Here is a 22,001-nt window from a genome sequence, read left to right as displayed (position 1 = left end):
GCATAACTTCCAGAACATACAACTTAGTCTCAAGTTCCTTGTCTCCTTATTGAAGAAAAAAAAAGGAATTGAGACAGCATTTTCAGGTTTGGATGAGGGCATTTTCAATTGCATGTTCACAACAATATTTGTTTCTTTTAATTACCTTTTTTCATCTTTTATCAATGACAACAAGAATCTACACATTCTTTCATCTATTACCCCAATTATTTCTCATTTCTTTATTACTCTAGTTTCTTTACCCATTTTTCTCTCTCATTAAACACACAACATTATAGTGTGTAATTTTTTCCTCATTGAAGCAACATATAAGGATCAAGATTAAGGTCTATCTCATTTCTCTCTTTCATCCGTTATGATATGTTTGCTTCTGTCAAATAGATGGTTAAGCATAAGATGAAATTGCTTATGTCAAATGGTGGTTAAGCGTCAGTATTGCTTCACGTTCAGATTTCAAGACTGGGAGACGAAGATTCACTCATCAACAAGAGGAAGTATTAGAGTATATCATCGTATTCAACACAATTATTTCAAGTTTGGAATGCTTGATATATTCCAGCTTGCGGGGGAATGTTAAAATAGTTGAGTATTTGTTAGTTAGTTAGTTAATTTGGTTAGGGTAGTTAGTGGTTTCTTCCCTTTATATAGATGATTCAATGTAACTTTGGAATTTAATTCAATTCAATAACATTTTCTCATTTTTTCTTGTTCATTAAGAATCTCTCTTATCCATGCCTACTACCATTTTTAATCGATTAACTAGTTAGTATATAAAGTGTGATTCCCTTATTCCTTGTAATTCAATTCATTCATTTTCAGTAATGAGGAATATCAATTCTTTAAGCTTTATTTCTCATTCTCTTTTCTCATCTTTCTTGTTTCATCAAGAAGATTCAAGCATGTGTCCTACCATTTTAACACAGAACCCAAAGGTGAGATGAGGAAGCATCAAAGAAAATTGTGTTACCACCTGAAAATTTTGAAGAGTGGCAATTTGTACACAGTGGTTTGGATATGGAAGATCATTATCTTATCTTAGACTTAATTTAAATTTATATCGGCAATATTTTCAAATACAATTTTTGCTATTATTACATGTCTCACTCCACTTGAGCTTAGCCACCATATTTCCATTAAGTCTTCATGGTATTCGATTCAGTTACCGATGACTTAACTCAAGAATGACAAACATTTCTTCTACTTTCACAACCTCTATAAGATAAAGTGCATGCATCATCACTGTATAATGAATCGTTACTATACTCCTGAGACATAAGGAAGATACCGGTAGCCCCCAAAAGTTGTTGGCTGGTTGAAACTCTAGATACCATGCCTTTTACTTTTGGCTCCACCAAGTTTCAAGATACAAACATGGTAGAAACTTAGTAATGTTCAGATTTGAAGAAGGGTAATAAAGCATAATGTTATCCTAAGTAGCATCCAAATTTAACTTTATCTTCTCTTAAGTTTATCTCATCTTTTTTTATCGACAATTATTAGTATGTTTGTATTTGTTGTGGACACGAACAAGGTATTGACCTAGTGGTCTAAGGCTACGCTAGGTCTCCACGATGACCAAAAGGTCGATGATTCGATTCTTGGGAGCGACACTTGTTAAGAATGACAACCACAAACTTCGAAAGGATTAGTTTCTAACCAAAAAAGTGAGAGATACCCTTAGTAATACCAAAAATGTATTTGTTATGAACGAGACTCGAAGCCTCAATCTCCTTCACTCTACTCTTAACCATCAAACCACTTTATAAGTCTTTTTTATTTTTTAAATCTGCTATGGATTAGATTCGAACCCACAACTTTCTTCACTTCAATCTTTAGACTCCTTCACCCAACCATCTGACCACTTTATATTCTATCTTTTGTTATTAACTTGTCTCTTGGAGTGAATTTGTCTACATAATAAACTCTATGTTTGATTGAATTTGTGTTTAGCCTCCCTTTGTTGTATATTTATATATACTGCTGTGTACATGGCACATGAGGTAATGAGAAATTGTCTATAATTCAAAGTATCAACTCAAATTTGGAAGTAGTATAATATAAAGGATCTATATCAGTTGTCGTCTGCATTACCATCTACAAAGAAATAACCATTGCTACATTTAGTATAATTGAAAGAAACAATTGATGTACCATTAGAAATCAACGGAACTCTCAGACGACGACACTGCACAATGGGAGGATTGAAACGAATGCTCTTGATCCCCCAATACTTATATCTGACTATAATATCCAAATCAACAGCCAAGTCATTGTAAACACTGAGTCGTGTCTCAGTGTAGTACTCAGCCAGTTGGCGAGGTTTAAGCTTAATTAAACTCGACCCTTCGAACATTGCAGTTTGAAGAAAGCTTGTATTCTTTTTGCCCTGGTCAAAGGGTGTTAAGCTCACATAAGCAAAAGCATTATCTTTGTACCAAGCAATTGCTGTGATCTTCCTATAGTACACAATGGTGTTCTTGTTGGGATTTCTAGCAGTGATGTTTACCTGAAAGTTGAAATACATGGTGTTGTTGTTTGTGAGGTTGAATTGTGTGAGAGAGGCCTCAGTTACATGGAATTTGACACTTGATGGGGTTACAGAGAACAATATGAAGAAAAGTATGATCATGGATATAAGGGTGAAGATTGTGCAACACATGCAGCATAACCTGAAATGGGGCGTGCTACACATGGTGATGCTTTTTTTGTGATATAGCTAGATAGTATATATGTGATGATTAGGTAAAGAGAATTAATGAATTGTGGTGCAACATGTTTATGTGAAGATAACCAACCTCTAATAATTTTGGCTTATAATATGTTTTTTGCTTGAGATTTTCAAGGAGATTGATTCCTTTGCAATATACAAACTTACATAGTATAGATGCATCGACTTTTGAAGCCAAGTAGAGAACTATTCAAAGGTTTGGCTGTCAAGGAAGCTACACTTTGATTTTATGGGTATAAAATATTGGACTTGAGGATTAAAAAAATATTATATTATTCTGTGTTTTTTTACTTCGTTAATGATTGCTATTATGACTTTGGTCACCGATGCAGCAAAAAAATAAACTCATATGAGCACATATACTCTCCTACAAATTATGCTATTACTTGTACTACTAGTCTATGATTTATTAAAAAAATATATTTAAGTTAAAAGATAATAATTAATAATTTTTTTAATCAATCACAATTGATGGTACATACAGTGGTACAACTTATGAAATAGTAGATGTGTATCTATAGGATAGTAGTGGAAGAATGTATAGAGATGAATGATATAGTGGAAGTGATCATTGTGCAATATTGATCACAATAAATCAAATAAAGTGCATAGAATAAATAGAAAAGAAAAAACATGAGTTCAACCAACTATACATACATCTTTGGGAGCATTACAGCTAGCAAGATATTGTTAGAGAATAAAAATTACAAACTCTAGCACATCATAAGCCCAAATGTGCATGAATTATTTCTATTCAGTGCTTTTATTTGATATACATTATAATAAGTAACTTGAGTTCAATATATAACATTATTTACTTTATTCTATTTTGATACGTAAAACTAATATAACAACATATTTCAAACATCATATTTTTATACCTTAATATGGAAGGACATAAATTTTCTATACCACAATTTTATGTCATGGGTAAGAAACAATCAACTTATTAAAGATTTCCATAACTTGTTTTCTATTTCCCTTAATGAGATGGTTGTTTCTTATTGATGATAAAAATAACCACATAAAATTGTGAGTAAAAATAAGTTTTGGTGGATATGTGACTATAGGACAGAGTGTTATGTTGAGTTTGGCATATTTTGTAACCAGAAAATAATGAGCAAAAATACCAAAGTAGAACATTTTGAATCATCAAATGAGGTGTGATTAAAGAGTCCCAATCTATTTTATATCATCTATGTTTTGCTCATCAAATATTTTTATCATGAAAATTGCATTTACAAGTTAGGTTCAGAATCGAACGAGAGAAAATGAAAATAGAGAAAATGAGATAATAAATGGAATCATCCTTTTTGAATTATGCTGAAAAAAAAAGGGAAAAGAGAACATTTAGTGTAGGAAACAGCTAAAAAATTTCAACCCAATATATTGATATATTTGTCTCTTTTAACAAACTTGTAATTTCTTTCCATCATGTGTTCATCCCGACCAAATGAAGGAGAAGCTTTTTGGTCAAGTTGGGAACTAAATAATTAGAGGAGTTAAAGAAATCTGAAAAACATTTATAGAAAATATAACAAGTATGAACGTACGGTAGATTGACCCGTTCATGATTAATTTTTCCAAATCTTTAATGGATTTTGAAAAAAAAAATGATTTTTCAAATGAATTGAAGACCAAATGACCGATTTTTTTTATAAACCCAAATTTGGATAATTGATCTGCCCCGGTTTTGAATAATAAAGTCAATAAGTTCCTTTGGGCTTGAATATCAAATGTTGACTTGAGGTTTATGGTATTTTTTTATCATCTACTTGAGGTTTATGGTCGGTTGTTGTCACTTTAAAAATTTACAATGGTGTAGCTTTTATTCATATATTTTTTAATTAACGCAAAGTTTATGAGGTGCGTCTTGTTATTGATAAAATATTATTCAATACTACAATATCGAGTACTATTAATTCTTAGTGTCAACCTAAATGCTTCTCAATCTACATTAAGTAATTTTTATAGGAAACAAATTGGACAGTATCAAGGAATTAAGTTATAATTATTTACTATCTTTTTTAAGCAAAAGGTGCAAGAACACCCCAAACTATATTAATTAGAAGATGAAGTATAAATGAGGATTACATTGAGATAAACCTATAATTAGGCAATTGAAGTCTATTTCTAGACAAATCATCCAATATGAAATTTGAGGAGGAGTTCCACTAAGTAAAAACCTTAGATATGATTCTAAAATTGGCAATTTTATCTGGACATGTGTTTCCTTCCTTGTAACACAAAGCAGTCCATTAAAGACAGCATAATTTTGCACAATTTCCATTTACTAGACAATTTTGAGGGGACAATTGCTTTCCCTTTAAAAATCTCCGCCACTAACATTGACTTGAAAATATCCCTTTTTATGAGCAAATTCAATAGCCAAAATAACAGCTTGTAATTTTGTAAATAGAGTATCTTGAATTTCGACCTAGTTTGTAAAACAAGCCATAAAAGCACCACTGTGATTCCTAAAGATTTCACCCCGCCAAAATGTCCTAGAGCACCCCAAGCAGTACCTTCGGTGTTGATCTTAACTCTTCCCAAGGATGGAGGAGACCATATGACCTCTACGATTTTAGGGGCTCTGTTGTAGTTTATATAAATATTAAGACCTCTAAGGACTGTGATATCTTCTAGAGTTGTTAGCACACACTTGAGATTTGTTCCCAGATAAAGAGATTGCCAACTTTAGCTTTGATAAAGCATGAGACAAATAGATAGTCTTGTTATTAAACCTGCTTTGATTCTTGTAGAACCAGATTATATTGACAATGCGAATTATGCTATATAATTATTCCACTCCTAAGGAAAGAGATAATACTAAAAGATAATAGCCATATTTCATTGATTGATTTCCCGTTATGGATGAACAAAGCACTAATTAAAGAAAATAGAGAAAATCCTAAAATGATGATGATCACACAAGTGTCATCATCTCATATGAACATTCTAGAAATATTCATCTAATATGAATATTTAATGAAATCTAAATAACAAACTATAATATTCTATCATATCCCCTTTCTAATAAACCCCATAACAAGAGCATTAACATACATACTATCAATCTTCTTAATGTGGATTAATTGTGCTCCTTCTGAAGTATGTTGCTTTATCTATAAGGTGATTAAAGGAAAATGACTACAAAATGTGAGCTTCAAAAGAGATCTCTTATTCATACTATGAGGATTTGGTTTGTGTGTTTTATGAGAATGTGTGGAAGTGTTTCTATTCCTGGTTAGGAAAACAGATCACCTTGCTAGATAGTTGTATCTCGTTTTTCCAGCTTCATTTGAGCTTATATCATTGTTCTAAAGGGGCAAATCTTTGGTCTATGTTTTGGTTTACCTGTACGTGGTCTATTTGGACCATGAGAAATGAGGTTATTTTTAGTGGTAATGAGTTTAGTGTTATTCACATTTTGGATATTATTCAGATTAAATTTTGGACTTTGTTTTCGGCCAATGTTAAGACCAATATTTTTTCTTTTGCTAATTGGTATATAAATCCGAAATATTGTATTCTTGCTTTTTATTAACTTTTCCTTACTTTGTATTGGGTTAACACGGAAATCTTAATATATCTTTGCTTAGCAAACAAATTCTGAAGTAGTCAAATATGGGATAAGTATAATACTCAATTTTCAATAAAAACAAAGTGGGAGTGGGTAGAGATATATACCTTGGGTAATGTTATTTCTTAGTTCTTATACTAACATAAATATATGAAAGTTAACATAATCTATACTACTACAAAACATAACTAAGAGATAATTAAGTAATTAAAAGGACATAATTTTTTATTTCAAAATTACCCTTTATATAATATTCATGCCAAATGTTTTTGCTACTTTATTGGCTACTTTTTTTTATTAATATTAATACCAAAATGAGATTAATTAGTTACTAAATATATCCATTGAGTTATTCACTATTACGAAAGGAATTTTCTAAAAGAAAATAATAGAGATATATACTCTTTGATGCAACTCAGTTTAACACTTTTTTTATTGAATCATATATGCTCTCTTTAAAATATGATTTAAAAATAAAAAGTATTAGCATGAAGGCTTCATGGTTACGTTTTATAACTTGGAGAAGAAGTAATCCAACATAGGGATTGATATTATCTGTATGGAAGTGTTTCATTCATTGTCTTGGATTAATCAGATTTTAACAAATAATATAAAAATGTCTATTTTTTAAAAAAATTCTTTTTTTTTATGTAACAATATGCCATAGGTCCGAGACAAAGAATAAGACATCTCGGAGAACATTATCTCTTCCCACCATAGAAGCTTAATTCATGGGAACACATTTGTTGTCCCACAGTTTGTGCTACTCTATGTGCCATGAGCTTGTGATTGACCAAAAAAAAATTAATAATTAAATTTTAACTCAAATTGTTTTTCCTAACTAATCATAAGCTCATGACATATGAAGTGACACAAACTGTGGGACATCATATGTATACTTCTAATTCATCATGGAATGCTTAGTAACTTGAACAGCAAGATAACTTACTAATTCTAGGCTTGAGAAGTAAATGATAAGTAATCATTTTGTAACTACTTTGTACATGTAGAAGTTAGTTATTTTACATTAGTTAGTTGGAATCACCGTTTTTCATTGAGAAGGAATCAATTTCTCTTCACTCTCACTTTTCTCTCATTCCTTAGCTTCTTATATTAATGTGAGTTGTATGAAGCTTATATGATTTAAAAATAAAAAAGTGGGAGACTTAGATTAAAAGGGTGTGCTGAAAAGTTATTTTAAGATGAACAAATATGTTGCCCAAATCGAGTAATGTTACTATGAATAATATAATTATTTCTATGAAGTATTTAATATAAATTGTATTTCATTAGTTGAAGTAGAACTCCGACATATTTGTTTAAGTTGAAATCACATGTTACTTGATCTATGCATTTCATGATAATCAAAATGCAAGATCGTTGTTTTAGTATATTTATTATACATATATCCACACATATATTACTGTATACATATATTACATGGTAATGATAATTTTTCAAATTATCAACTCAAATTTGGAAGGGAATAACATAATTATCAACCATCTCCTGCATCACGATCTACAAAGAAGTAACTATTGCTGCATTTGGTATCATTGAAAGAAGAAAGTGATGTACCATTAGAAATCAAAGGAACTCTCAAACGACACTGCACAATAGGAGGATTGAAACGAGTGCTCTTGATCCTCCCATACTTATATCTTACTCTCATATCCAAATCAACAGCCAAGTCATTGTAAACTCCAACACGAGTCTCGGTATAGTACTCAGCCAATTGGCGAGGTTTAAGCTTAATTACACTCGATCCTTGGAACACCGCGGTTTGAAGCAAACTTGTATTCTTTTTGCCTTGGTCAAAGGGTGTTAAGCTCACATAAGCAAAATCATTATCTTTGTACCAAGCAATTGCTGTGATCCTCCTATAGTACACTATGGTGTTCTTGTTGGGATTTCTAGCTGTGATGTTTACCTTAAAGTTGAAATACATGGTGTTGTTGTTTGTGAGGTTGAATTGTGTGAGTAAGGTATCAGTCACATGGAATTTGACACTTGAGGGGGAAAAGATTTCAGTGAAGATTACAGGTAATATGGTTATAAGGGTGCAGATTGTGAAACAAATGCAGCAGCTACGACAAGACATAGTGAGGTTGATGTGTGATAAAGTGTGATGATTTAAGTAAAGCTAAGAGAATTGATGAAGCTCTGGATAATTGATGAAGTGTGGTGCAACATGTTTATGATGAGTATTTGTAGAAGGTAACCAATAACTTATGATGGTTTTGGGTTATAGTATGTCCTTTATTTGCACCATCAACGTATCTCTTCACCAAGAAATTAATCCTTTTGGGGCATGGTTGTCGCTCCCGGTAATTGAATCTTTATCTTTTGGTCATCATCATATGGATCTAGCAGGACCTTACATTAATAGACTAACACTTTGTTGGTACAATATATCCTTTTGATTGAGCTTTTCTGGGAGATTTCTTTGTAATATACAAAGTATTAGAGACATTGACTTTTGAAAACGAGTAGAGAATTATTCAATGGTTTGGCTAATAACAAGGAAGGTACGTAACCCTTTGAATTTATATGGTATATAGTATAAAATATTGGGTTTAGGATTAAGAAATCATTATAATCATTCTTTCTTTATTTACTTGTTCACGAAAGTAGTTATTCAAACTTTGCTCTCAAATGACATAAAAGAGTATCAAGTACAAAGTATTAGAGACATACATATAAGCATTCATATGGTTATAAAAATATATGTTACTATGTATTTATATTGTTAAGAATACACATGTGACCCATACATTCGTATAATTAAAAACATACAAGTTATTGATGCATTTGTATTGTTATGAACACATGTGATACTCATATATTTGTCTATTCAAACACACAAGAAAAATAAATGACAATTTTAAATTTGAATTTTCTAATAAAAATAGGAAACTGAAACATAATACTATGTAATTTTTTTAAAGTTAATATTTTAAAAATTATAGAAAATGAAATGATTTTTTAAATTTCAAATTAATTTTTTAATGAAAATAAGAAAATCAAATTGTGATACTTATGGACTTGGTGCATACTCCAAGATTAGAAAAACCTATTTTCCAAATGGAGGTTGAATTTTTAAATTCGACCTACTTGAGTTTTTCTGAATTTTTTAAAGTATGTAAATATGTCAAACAATTTTACAAAAAAATTATTACCAATCCTAATTTATTTGTCCCGGGGTCACTCTTATTTTTTTAACCATTGAACTCTTTTAAGTTAAAGTGTGGTAATCTAGATAAAGGTCTCCTTCATCACACAACAAATTTGGCTTTTTTGGAGGACAATGAAATGATGGAGAAAACTTTGGAATAATGAAATACATTAGTAAGATAATTCTCAAGTAGTATTTCTCACTTCCTTCCCCTCTAATCATTTTTATCTTTAAGATTGTATTGAACAAAAGCTAACTGAATAAAGTAATTGTGAACAAGATTTCAGTTTCAACTTTAATTTAGAGTGTATGAGGAAAATTCAGGTATGTATTGTCAAATCATCAATGACAATTAAAAGGTATTAGTGTCCACATATAAAGGAGATCTCATGGACAAGTTCAAAAGCTTCGTTAGTGTATGAAAATTACTATTTGGAAGGGTAACTTGGACTGCTTGGAAAAGTGACAAAAAGTCACAAATCTTATTGAAATCAAACTTCACATATGGAACATGTTTATGTATATGTTGAAGTATAGAGTGAGAAGAGTGGGCTAACCTAAACTGCTAAAGATCAAAATTGGGAATAATGTATTTTTATCTAAAGAACTTATAACATGTTAACTTGTTATGTTATCATACCTTATGAAAATGTAGAGATGATCATAGACTTCAATATGACTAATTATCTTCAAAGTAGTCATATCCTGAATAAAATAAGAAAACTTATTAAAGACGAGCTTACACTAAAGTGAACAAACAATCTTGTGAATAGAAATCAAGTTATATTTAAACTCATGAATATATAGAACATCATTATATAGTGTAAGGGTCTTAGAAAGCATAACTGTCCATGTTTTCCAATTTTTTTGAGATTATTTGGCAATTTAACTAAAATATGTTTAATGGAATATAATGATCGTATGTGAAGTTTGATAAGTTATTTGTGTCATGACCAATTATCATGTGTTAAGTATCCAAGAATAATTGTCAACTGAGGTACCTGGGATGGGAATCTTATCATTAGTTGGAGGATCATGTTCAATTTGGTTTATGCTATATTCATGATTGAAGTTCAGCTTGGTTTGTTCCTATTCGGTCTTGGTTAGAATGTTTTCCCTTGTCTATGTGTGTGTTTCTTCTTCTTCAGTCATAATATTGTTGACAAAACCATGCTAGATCTAGGCTTTAATGTGAAGTTAGGTGGAAACCCATGTTTGAAATAACATGTGTATGTAGTGTGCCTTTCTCTTTTATCGAAGCATAGACCTTGTTTTTGTTTCCTCCTCCACTTCCTCTACCAAGAATTCCTACTCCTCTAGTGGTTATAAACTTTCTTGTTTTTCTACTAAAATCATTATTTCCTCTCCCGATATTCTTAGGAGGTTGTGCTCTCCAGCCTTGTCTTGAGTTCATCGCATTGATAACTACCTTGCCATCACCATAGGTTGTCCATTCTTGTTGTCTTTCTTGTTGAAGGACCAAGGAGAAGACCTTGTTAATTGATGGTAGCGATTACATGAGTAAAATACAGGACTTAATGGTGTTGTATTGGTCATTAACTCCATGTAGGAAACAAATGACCCACTTTGTTCTCCTATAGTTCTTGATAGTCTTCAATAAATAACAACTACATTTGGGATTCCATATGCATATGGGTAATGGCTTTAGGGAATCAAGTTCTTCCCATGGGATTTTCATGTTTGTGAAGAAGCTAGAGACACTATTGTCTTGCCTCATTGAATGGACTTTTTGTAACAAATCTGAAGTTCTAAAGTAATCACTTTTTTGAGAATTTTTCTTTTTTGTAACGAAGCATCATTTATCCGACTGCCAAATCCTCCCACAATGCACTTCCGATGAACAGGCTCAGCCCTCAGGACATCACCTAACACCACGTCCTTCCATGGCGAAAAGGGTCTCACATGCAACATTTTTCCCGAGGTGCGCACATATTTCCGTGGGACAAGCCTACACCGACAAATCGCATTGTTGCGTGCGTCTCACACCACCGCACCTTGACTTCAACCATGAAAACCAGCCCACAACACACTTCCGGATGATTGCGCTTGCGCCCCTAAGGACTTCACCAAACACCACATCCTTCCGTGCAGGACTGATCACACTAGAAGTCTCGGAACGTCCGTGGGATGCCACAACTACCAACTCCGCACCGTGGGACCAATCCAGCACCTCAACAACCAACACATTTCCGAGGGACAAGCCTAACCGAGGCACATTCTTGCTAGCGTCACAGACGAACGCACCTTGACTTTAACTGTGCGAACCAGCCCACGACACACTTCAGGATGATTGGGCTTGCGCCCCTTCGTGCAGCAGCTGTGCCCCTGGGGGCTTCACTAAGCACCACATCCTTCCGTTCAGGACCTGTCACACTAGAAGCCTCGGAACGTCCGTTGGATGCCGCAACTACCAACTCCGCACCGTGGGACCAATCCAGCACCTCAACAGCCAACACATTTCCGAGGGACAAGCCTACCGAGTCACATTGTTGCTAGCGTCATAAACGACCGCACCTCGACTTCAACCGCGCAAACCAGACCACGACGCACTTCTGGATGATTGGAATTGCGCCCCTTCGTGCTGCGGCTATGCCCCTGAAGGCTTCACCAAGCACCACATCCTTCCGTGCAGGACCGGTCAAAACCAGAAGCCTCGGAACGCCCGCCACTACCCAACCCGTCACCGAGTCACAAAACCGGAACCTCGACAAGTGAGACGGACGCATCAAGAATTTCGAGTGGGACCGCGAGGCAGAAGCCAAGCCCTTGATGCATCGCAAACGAGTCCTAGGTGCCGGATATGTCCAACTCGATGCACACATTTTTCCGAACGACCAGCCTGCACCCGGCCACGTACGACCGGGATTCGGCATGGAAGATGACTCGGTCGAATTGCCCACAACGCCATGGAAAAACGCACCAGCATGCCTATGACAGGTTGCTGGGGCGCTAGGGGGGAGCCCCATGGCATGCCATCCTGACCCACCAAGGTGCATGGACAGGCAGGCAACTGCCCCCCTATAGTAGGCTAATTAGCAAAAACTCACTCTGCACCACTAGACATCCTTTTCTCTGAGGAGACATACTCGGTTTTTTGAGGCTAGAGGTCGAATTTTGCCCTGATTTTTTGCACACGTGCTTATAAAAATGGGAGCAGGTGGTCCATGAAGTTTCACGATTTTTCTCCAAGCCGATAATTTTTCGTGATTTTTCTAAGAGGCGAGCATTAAATAATTCCCGAAAATTAGAAAATGAGTGTGTACCATGTTTTTTGAGCTGTTCTTTTGCAGGAATGCTTGGAATATCATTCCTAAACATTTCCCAAAGTTACGCCCACGTAACATCGAGGCATCTACCTCAAACGATTTTCCACCAAAGTGCGGCACACGCCGTGGTGCCATGACGGGCAACATCGCCTAGGAGTTGAATTCCGACTTGAGACTTTGCAGGCAACCATGGCAAAACAATTCCGGGTTCCCCTCCAAATATGGAGGCATTTCATGAAGGGGCCGGCGTCTTACGATGCTTTCACCGGAATAGGGAATGCGAGATGAGCAAGAATCCCACGCGAGGCACGGGTCATGGCATGGGTCACTTTCACCGAGCACTCGGACCATGTGCCATGGCATGGGTCACCTTCACCTAGCACTCGGAACTTGTGCCACGGAATGGGTCACTTTCACCTAGCACTCGGGACGTGTGCCACGGAACGGGTCACTTTCACCTAGCACTCGGAAAGTGTGTAATGGCCTCAATTTCACCTAGTAGCACTCGGACACATGTGTCATGGCCTCTCTGATGGAGGCTCCGCAACACTTGAAGTCTCGGCACGTCCGACCGATGTCCGCAACTACCCAACTCGGCACTGTGTGACGAAGCCGGCACCTCGAGAAGAGGGACTCACGCATCAAGAAATCCGAGTTGGTCCGCGAGGAACTGTCGAAGCCCTTGATGCATCCCCGACAAGTCCTACGTGCCCGGACGACACCAAGCCAAAGCACCAGCCTGCACCCGGCCGCGTGCGACCGGGATTCGGCATGGAAGACGGCTCGGTCGAATTGCCCACAACGCCATGGAAAAACGCACCAGCATGCCTGGGACAGCTTGCTGGGGCGCTGGGGGGGAGCCCCATGGCATGCCATCCTGACCCACCAAGGTGCGTGGGCAGGCAGGTCCCCTGTAGTAGGCTAATATGCAAAAACCCACTCTGCACCACCAGACATCCTTTTCTCTAGGGAGACATACTCGGTTTTTTGAGGCTAGAGGTCGAATTTTGCCCTGATTTTTTGCACACGTGCTTATAAAAATGGGAGCTGGTGGTCCACGAAGTTTCACGATTTTTCTCCAAGCCGATAACTTTTCGTGATTTTTCTAAGCGGCAAGCATTACATAATTCCCGAAAATTAGAAAATGAGTGTGTACCATGTTTTTTGAGCTGTTCTTTTGCAGGAATGCTTGGAATATCATTCCTAAACATTTCCCAAAGTTACGCCCATGTAACATCGAGGCATCTCCCTTAAACATTTAGGTGAATTAGACCCGTGCCTTACGGGTTTACTTCACCTACTATGTAGATGATGCTTCGTGCAATTTGTTGCAAGAAAGACTTTGTGATCCAAGAAATTATCGTGGTGTTGCATCTTTTCCAAACATCAAAGATTGGATCTATTTGTTGTGGCATCCTTATTGAACCATCCGCAAATGCAACTTTGTTTTTCGAGATTAGTGCCTTTTTTTATGGATCTATACCATAAATGATAGTTACTTCTATTCAGTGGTGGTGAGACCAAGATAATCCCTGGATTCTCAACTGATGGCTGTGGATAGTATGGACTTTCTAGGTTTTGTGAGCAATCAATGGCTTGATATGCTTGTTGGACTTCATCAGATTCAATGGTTTCCATTGTTTTCTTGGCAATCTTGATGAAAGGAAAATCAAGATGAAGAATATGAAGGAGAAGAGACTGAAGAAGGAGAAGAAAAAGGAATTTGAATAAGAAAAATGGTGAATAATGAATTGCAATAGAGCTCTCTTATATCATATTGGAAATCAATTATGTGGGACTAAAATTTATTGTATATTATTGTGTGTTAAAACTATTAAGAATACATCTATATATAATGTACCAAAGATAGCCTGTAAAACAAGCAAGTAGAATAATTAACTCCTAAAACAAGTGTTGTAACTAAGTAACTAACTTTTAAATCAAAATAGCACATGTGTAAAAGAATTGTCCTCCTGCAAATCCATTCCTCTAGAATTTTATGGAATATGGCATTGGCATGAGTCAACTTGGCCTATTCGCTCAGATGGTCTCATGTGTTGGCTTGATGCACGTGACGCGCCCAGTTGGTCGTGCACCTGATGTGCTTGATGCTTGATGAGCCTCATGCCTGATGCACATCCATGGTCCAGTCATGGCTTGGTCTCTGATACATCTAGTGCATGTTCCTAGCATGGTCATGACCTAGTGTCTCATGCTCTTAGTGTGCGTTCTTCACATGCTAATGACTCGTTCCTGGCACGATCATGGCTTGTTACTAGCACAGTCATAGCACGCTCTCACATAATGATATGTAATCATGTATTGTATGTATAAATTAAGAACCTATATATAACATTGATTTATCTTTCTTCTATCCCAATATTAGGCAACATAATACTTCATATAATTATAATATATTTCAAGCATTTCTAACACAAGGTGATGAAAAAGAAGTTACATAAACCCAAGTAGGTGATATGTAGAGTAACATATTTAAGACAATTGAGTAAGACATGGGGATCCACAACGAATGAGAATTATCTACTAGCAACTTGAAATTTCATTTTCTTTCTTTCCTTCCGAAGGATAGTTATTGTAATAGAAAGAGTGTTAATTCAGTACATGCATCTATCATATTAGAATGCTTGTATCAGATCGTGTGGCAGACACAGATCTTTATATAGGTACGTAGATATGTGGAACAATAATAATGTTATTTCTATATTTTCAATTTTATTATTTTGTACAACTTAGAATTCGTCTAATGCTTCTGTAAAACAACAAAACAAAACAAAAACCATCAAAACGCCTCAATTTTTAAAACAAGATGAAACAGTTCTTAATGAGAATTGCTATATCACATGAATTTAGGACCGTTCCTTTAGACTTAAGAATAAACGATTCTGTAACTTCCAATCATACAAAATATATCACCCAAATCGTGAAAAATAGAAAGAAAAAACAAAAGGGTGTAATGGCCAATGAAAATAGCCCATTGATTTACATATATAGATAGATATAGCTATAAAGGAAGGTGGCATAATTTCCTCATATACCCATTAAAAATAGAAGTTCATTCTAATTATATAACAAAACTTCTACCACAATGAGCCACTAGAGGAATATTGGAAACGAAACTTTTTTCTTTGGTGAAGAGATCATGGTTTCCAATACCCTCATCTCTTTCTGTATCATCTTCTCTTCATTTATTCATTCAGGTTTCTCTTCTGATCCCAGTCTTGATCAGCTTTTGGGTGGCCTTGGAGATATTTCTGCTCTACAAGATGCACAATGCATGCAGAAACTTCTTCCATGCAAGACAGCTTTGAGTTCTTCAACAATTAGCAACCCTTCTCGTGCATGTTGTAATCCCTTGAATGAGATCTTAACCAATGATACTGAATGTATCTGTAGTTTCATTAACAATCCTCAGCTACTTGTGTCCATGAACATTAACAAGGATGATCTCTTGAAGCTTCCTGATGCTTGTGGTTTAGATGCTGACATTTCTATGTGTGACAACGGTGATTGATTCTTTTATAAATATAAATTTTATCACTTTTTATCACATCATTTTTTATACCTGAATCTTAATTATCTGTCATTTACCACTTTCTTATTAAAATAGTTATGATGTATGCATCAAAAAGGTGTTAGAAAAAATGTTTTCAGATACTTATGATTCTTGATTAATTCTCTATGTTTTTTGCATTAGTTTTCATGAGTTTGACCCTATGTTATACCTGCTTTGTTCTTGGTTTGTCACTTTTTATTTTATAATTACATGAATTTATATTGTATGCGTTATGCAATACAACTATATATTTTATAACTGTATTTGTAATGGTTTGCTTGTTATGTTTTGTCATATCACAATTGAAAATCGGAAAAACTTCTTCACATGGTTGATCACGTCCAAATATCTGGTAAATTATTGTATTTTGGATAAAATATATGAACAAGTGTGTTAGAGTATAAAATTACAGTTTTAATGTTAAAATTTATTAATAATATAACTAAGCAATGATATGCATATAGAGGAATTGTTGAAATTGTAGGATAGTTAAACTTAGACATGGACAGTTATTCTTCAAATTGCTCTAAACGCACTTGTTCAACTTAGAAAGTCCTAAAATAACAATGTTAAATATAACGTTTTTGGAGAGTTATTTTAGGACATGGTATTGAAACTTCTATCACCAAATTATGTAGAGTTGGATTCTTGTCATCTCTACTATTTTAGCTAAAAAGTTGACTTTCAAAACAAAGTAGACAAGATTCTCCACCTTCAAGCAAGTCATGACTTGGATGAACAATGATTATCTCTATTGATGAAGAGACAAGATAAATACTTAATTTTATATGTATTTTTAATAGCTTATGATATTTTTTTTTTGTTTTTGTAGTATTGTTCTCTCCATTAATGAGAGTATGATTACATCTAGGCACATGTCATATATATATATATATATATTATTGTGTTTTTATCTAAAGCTTTTAGGATAATTATTGGTTTATAACATTAATGACCTATTTATCTAGCTTTACATACATTCATATTTTGCATTCGCATTGCATGAATGGTCTGGTTTTAACTTTCAGCTTGTTTTTTATTTCTTCTTTTCATTGCAGTAACAAGCACACCACCAAGCACTCCATCAGCAGGTAAATCATCACGCAGCAATAGGACACCACCTTTCTTCTCTTGTCCACGATTAACATATAAAACTGAAAAATTATAATCTACATTTAGTTAAACATGATTTGAACAAAATTTTCGATTGAGATGCTTTGAACTATTTGTTAGATACCATATTCATTCTAGAGATGAAAATGGAAAATTTTGGAATAAATATTAGCATGTTAGTATTTGTTGTTAGTAAGACTCGAATCATCAATCTCCTTTGCTTCACCTAATATCTCTTAATTATCAAACCACTTTATAACTCTTTTTATTTTTATTTGCTATGGGTGAAACTCGAACTTACAGATTCCTTCACTTCATTCTTTAAACCTCACTTTAACAATCCGACCACATTTCCAATATTTTATGTACATAACCATGTATGAAATAAATATAATATCAATTAGTGACATGAACATGTAATAACTTACACTATATTTGCTGCTTCCAGATTTAACCACCACAGTCCCTGTAGATGATGCTCCCCCAGCTGAAGAATCAAAAGCTTCAACAAAAGTGATTACACACTATGGAATTGTTCATTTTGGTGGACCTGGATTTGTTGCATTGTTGACTGCTCTAATATTTTCTGCATACTAGGCTTCAGATTCTAAGAAAACCAAGTTTGATGTATGAATTATGTTTACTGAAATTTCTCTTGGGGACTTTGATTCTATGAAATTCAATGCCATGAATTACAAAATGAGCATGATTCTGAAACTTTCAAAGTGTAATGCAATTTTGAATGTCTAATTTTACAGTAACAGGTGTTTAACGTCATTTCCAGATTGATCAAGTCCATTTTTTTATTAAGTAGTTTCTGAAGGTTGTTCCTTTTAAGCTATAAGTCTGATTATGATTTCATCATATCAACAGCACAATGAACAATAGTATAATCTCAACACAAAACTTCACAGTTTGAGATTATAGAGACTAGTTTTCGGAAGTGAAACATTATCGATGAAAAGTAAAAGGTTTAGGATTATGGGGACCATGATAGTGGTATGATTTGAGGTTATAGGGTTATATGTTTGAGAGATTAGGGTATGTGTAATTTTGAGAGAGAATGGTCTGAGGATTAGGGTTTATGAAAATATGGGGCCAAAAACCTATATCATATATGTTTTCATCTACCCACACCAGATCATGTACCATAAACCCTTTCAATTGGCCCAATGCCTTCCACCGCTAGATTGCTAACAGAGCTCCGTCGTGTGGTGATATTGATGTTCGCAGAAGTTAAGAATTCTATTATAATTTGAAACTTTAAGAGAATAAGAGTAGAGATTCGAAAGAAAAAAAGAATAGAATCTGAACTTTTTTATTGAATAATGCAAGAATTACAAAAATTGTAAGAAGAAGAGAGTATATTAATATTGTGAACGAAAATATACATGTTAAATTAAGTAACTTATTCTACAAGTTACTTATACAACTCATTTCCTTAACTAACTTCTCATCTACAATTCTATTAGTAACTAACTATACAATTAAAATTATGTCCTTATCATGTGGCCACCTTCCATGGTAGTTTGAGCTTCTTCCATTTACTTTTAGTCAGGCCTTTTAGCTCTGCCGCTGCAGCTGCAGCTGCCACTTCATCTTCTTGTGATTCCCATCCCATACTCTCCTCTTCTTATCTCTTGGATAGAGCATTAGAGTGGAAAAATCCATTAAATAATGAACTATTGGTTCTAAGCCATTTTTTGTGATGAATGTTTATTTTAGGTATATGCAATGTTATTAATATCGTATCGATTATCAAGCTAAGAAGAATATTGGTATATTGTGTAAGAAATATGTCTCTTGTGACATGAATGAATATATTATTTCATTGTTTGAATGACATAACTCTTGGATGAAGAGTTATCAATGAAATATTAAGACTCTTAGGAAAGAGCCTATATATATTGCTTGATGGAAGCACTATACTAACAAGAAAAAAGACCAGAAACATTGTCCCTATCTCTGTCTATAAATATTGTTCTATCAGCCATCACTTAAGCAAGAGCATAGTAAGAACGAGAAGGAGATAGAAGAGTTTCTCTATAAACCAAGAACACCAAACAATAACTGAATGGAGGATCGTATCGCCATGGGAAAAAAGTTAGTAATCTATAACTATTCTTATGATGTAAAAACTATGATTTCTTAAGATCCATTTACTTTATAGTTTCCCTATAAATTTTAACATGTGGTGTCAAAACATTGTGTTTAAGAACTTATAGTTTTCCATTAATGATGTTTTTGAAATGTATTTTTGAATGTTTAGAGAACTCATATATGATTATTTCCGCTGCATTAAAGTAATAAACAAAGTGTAGAAAGAGAACATATCCGTGTTCATATATTTTGTTTATGGCATTGTTCATATATTTTGCACTTTTCATTCTATTGTTCATATTGAACAAAAGGTAACTAAACCAATATCTACTTATATTTTGCACCATGATTCTGTTTTGTAAAGAAAGAGTGGACGTGAATAAGAGTTATTTGAAAAAGTGAACCGATATTGTTGCACAACATGAACAGTAACATAAAGGGTGCTTCTCTTTAGTATCTTTCCTTTATGTACAACAGTATATATACATACTTATAATGCTTCTCTTTAGTGTATATACGGTGTTGTTACATATACATAAAAAAGTCATTAATTTAATATGTATGAACATTTCTTTATATATATATACAGTAATGTAACAGATATATATTATATATATAACGTTAAATATATGTATTATATATGTTGTATATAATATTAACATGATATATATATATATATATATATATATATATATATAATTTAGTCAGAATTTCATTTGAACTTTTTTTGCAATTGTTTCATATGTATGTAACTTTATAATTTATATGCAATTTTGAGAGTCATACATATGTGTAATATTATGACTTGTTAGATGTTTGAAATTATTGTTTGATAGATTTGTTAATCACTAAAGTGATCAAATTTGTATGTTATTTAAGTCCAAACTGTATGTTCATATGTCATTTGTTTGAAATTATTGTATGATAGATTTGTTAATCACCAAAGTGGTCAAATCTTTATGTTTATTTAATTTCTATTTGTATGATCATATTCATTTACTCATTAATTTGATACTATGTATGACATAACAATTATTTGTTTATGAGTAAATTGAAATTCATTATTATAAGACAGTTAAGAATTCCCCAAAGGTTGATTATTTGTTCTTATAATCAATGAACATGAATGTTAGTAGTATAAATGTATCATTAGTTATATTTATATATCCAAATATAGTAAATGTTTCTAATATATGCATACATCATTGCCAAATAATGTGAATTTCTTTTAGTATCATCATGTCTAGTATGATATATTGATGGATTACCCAAAGGTAGACATTAATATACATTTATGAAGTAATCTGAATTAATTTTGCATGTAACTCAAATTAACGTTTTTTTTTGTTTGATTTCATTGATTGCAGTACCTGTTGCTTTGCATTCGCAATTCTCATCTTTTCCAACTTTCAATGGACTTAACTTCTCTGAATGGAGTGAACAAATCCAATTTTACCTTGGGGTAATGGATTTGGATTTATCCCTTAGAGAAGATAAGTCAAGTGCTATTACTAATATGAGCACTAAAGAACATAAAGTTCATTGTAGAAATTGGGAAAGATCAAACAGATTGAGTCTAATGTATATGTAAATGAGTATTGCTGGCAACATTAAGTCAGCTCTTCCTAAAACTGAAAGTGCTAAATAAATGCTAGTGTTTGTGAAAGAGCACTCTCAAACTGCTGACAAGTCTCTTCCTGAGACACTAATGAGTACATTGACCACCATGAAATTTGATGGTTCTCGTATTATGCATGAACATGTGATTGAAATGACAAACATTACAACAAGACCTAAGACATTGGGAATGGATGTCGATGGAAACTTCCTTGTGCAATTTATACTAAATTCATTACCATCTGAATGTGGTCCTTTCCAACTGAACTATAACACCATGAAAGATAAATGGAATGTGCATGAATTGCATAGTATGTTAGTTCAAGATGAAACTAGAATGAGGAGTCAAGGAAATCATTCCATCAATTTTGTTAATCATCATGGAGCTAGAAAGAAAGTCATTAAGAAACATGAGAAGAAAGGGAAAAGACTCTAAAAGATTAATGAGTCATCTTCTCAAATCCATAAGATGGAATATCATGATAACATATATCGTTTCTGTAGAAAGATTGGGCACTTCCAAAAGGATTGTCCAAAACGCAAAGGTTGGTTTGAAAAGAAAGGTAAGCCTAGTGCTTATGTTTTGAATCAAACTTAGCAGAAGTTCCTTATAATACTTGGTGTATTGACTCTGGATGTACTGCTCATGTTTCTAATACTATGCAGGGATTCATTACGACCCGAACTACAAGACCAAATGAAAAATTTGTCTTTATGGGAAATAGAGTGAAGGTTCCAGTGGAAGCCGTCGGGACTTATCGTTTAATCCTTGACACTGGACATCATTTAGATTTATTTGAAACCCTTTATGTACCTAATATATC

General features: G+C 33.8%; 3 protein-coding genes across 3 annotated transcripts; 1 reads left to right on the top strand and 2 right to left on the bottom strand.

Annotated features, from left to right (window-relative positions):
• Nucleotides 1-2,071: 2,071 nt before the first annotated feature.
• On the bottom strand, nucleotides 2,072-2,692 carry LOC109337850 (protein YLS9-like). The gene has a single exon (XM_019574922.1). It carries the CDS (start codon nucleotides 2,690-2,692, stop codon nucleotides 2,072-2,074), a length of 621 nt encoding a protein of 206 aa, XP_019430467.1.
• A 4,921-nt stretch (nucleotides 2,693-7,613) lies between these two features.
• On the bottom strand, nucleotides 7,614-8,506 carry LOC109337849 (NDR1/HIN1-Like protein 3-like). The gene has a single exon (XM_019574921.1). It carries the CDS (start codon nucleotides 8,410-8,412, stop codon nucleotides 7,810-7,812), a length of 603 nt encoding a protein of 200 aa, XP_019430466.1. The 5' UTR covers nucleotides 8,413-8,506; the 3' UTR covers nucleotides 7,614-7,809.
• Nucleotides 8,507-15,862: 7,356 nt separating this feature from the next.
• Nucleotides 15,863-18,173, top strand: LOC109337851. The gene is made up of 3 exons (XM_019574923.1): nucleotides 15,863-16,297; nucleotides 17,406-17,438; nucleotides 17,909-18,173. Exons 1-3 carry the CDS (start codon nucleotides 15,934-15,936, stop codon nucleotides 18,055-18,057), a joined length of 546 nt encoding a protein of 181 aa, XP_019430468.1. The 5' UTR covers nucleotides 15,863-15,933; the 3' UTR covers nucleotides 18,058-18,173.
• Nucleotides 18,174-22,001: the final 3,828 nt, after the last annotated feature.

This window comes from Lupinus angustifolius, unplaced genomic scaffold, assembly GCF_001865875.1.
Source record: "Lupinus angustifolius cultivar Tanjil unplaced genomic scaffold, LupAngTanjil_v1.0 Scaffold_11_60, whole genome shotgun sequence".
Lineage (NCBI taxonomy): Eukaryota > Viridiplantae > Streptophyta > Magnoliopsida > Fabales > Fabaceae > Lupinus > Lupinus angustifolius.
This window is presented reverse-complemented; position numbering and strand designations above follow the sequence as displayed.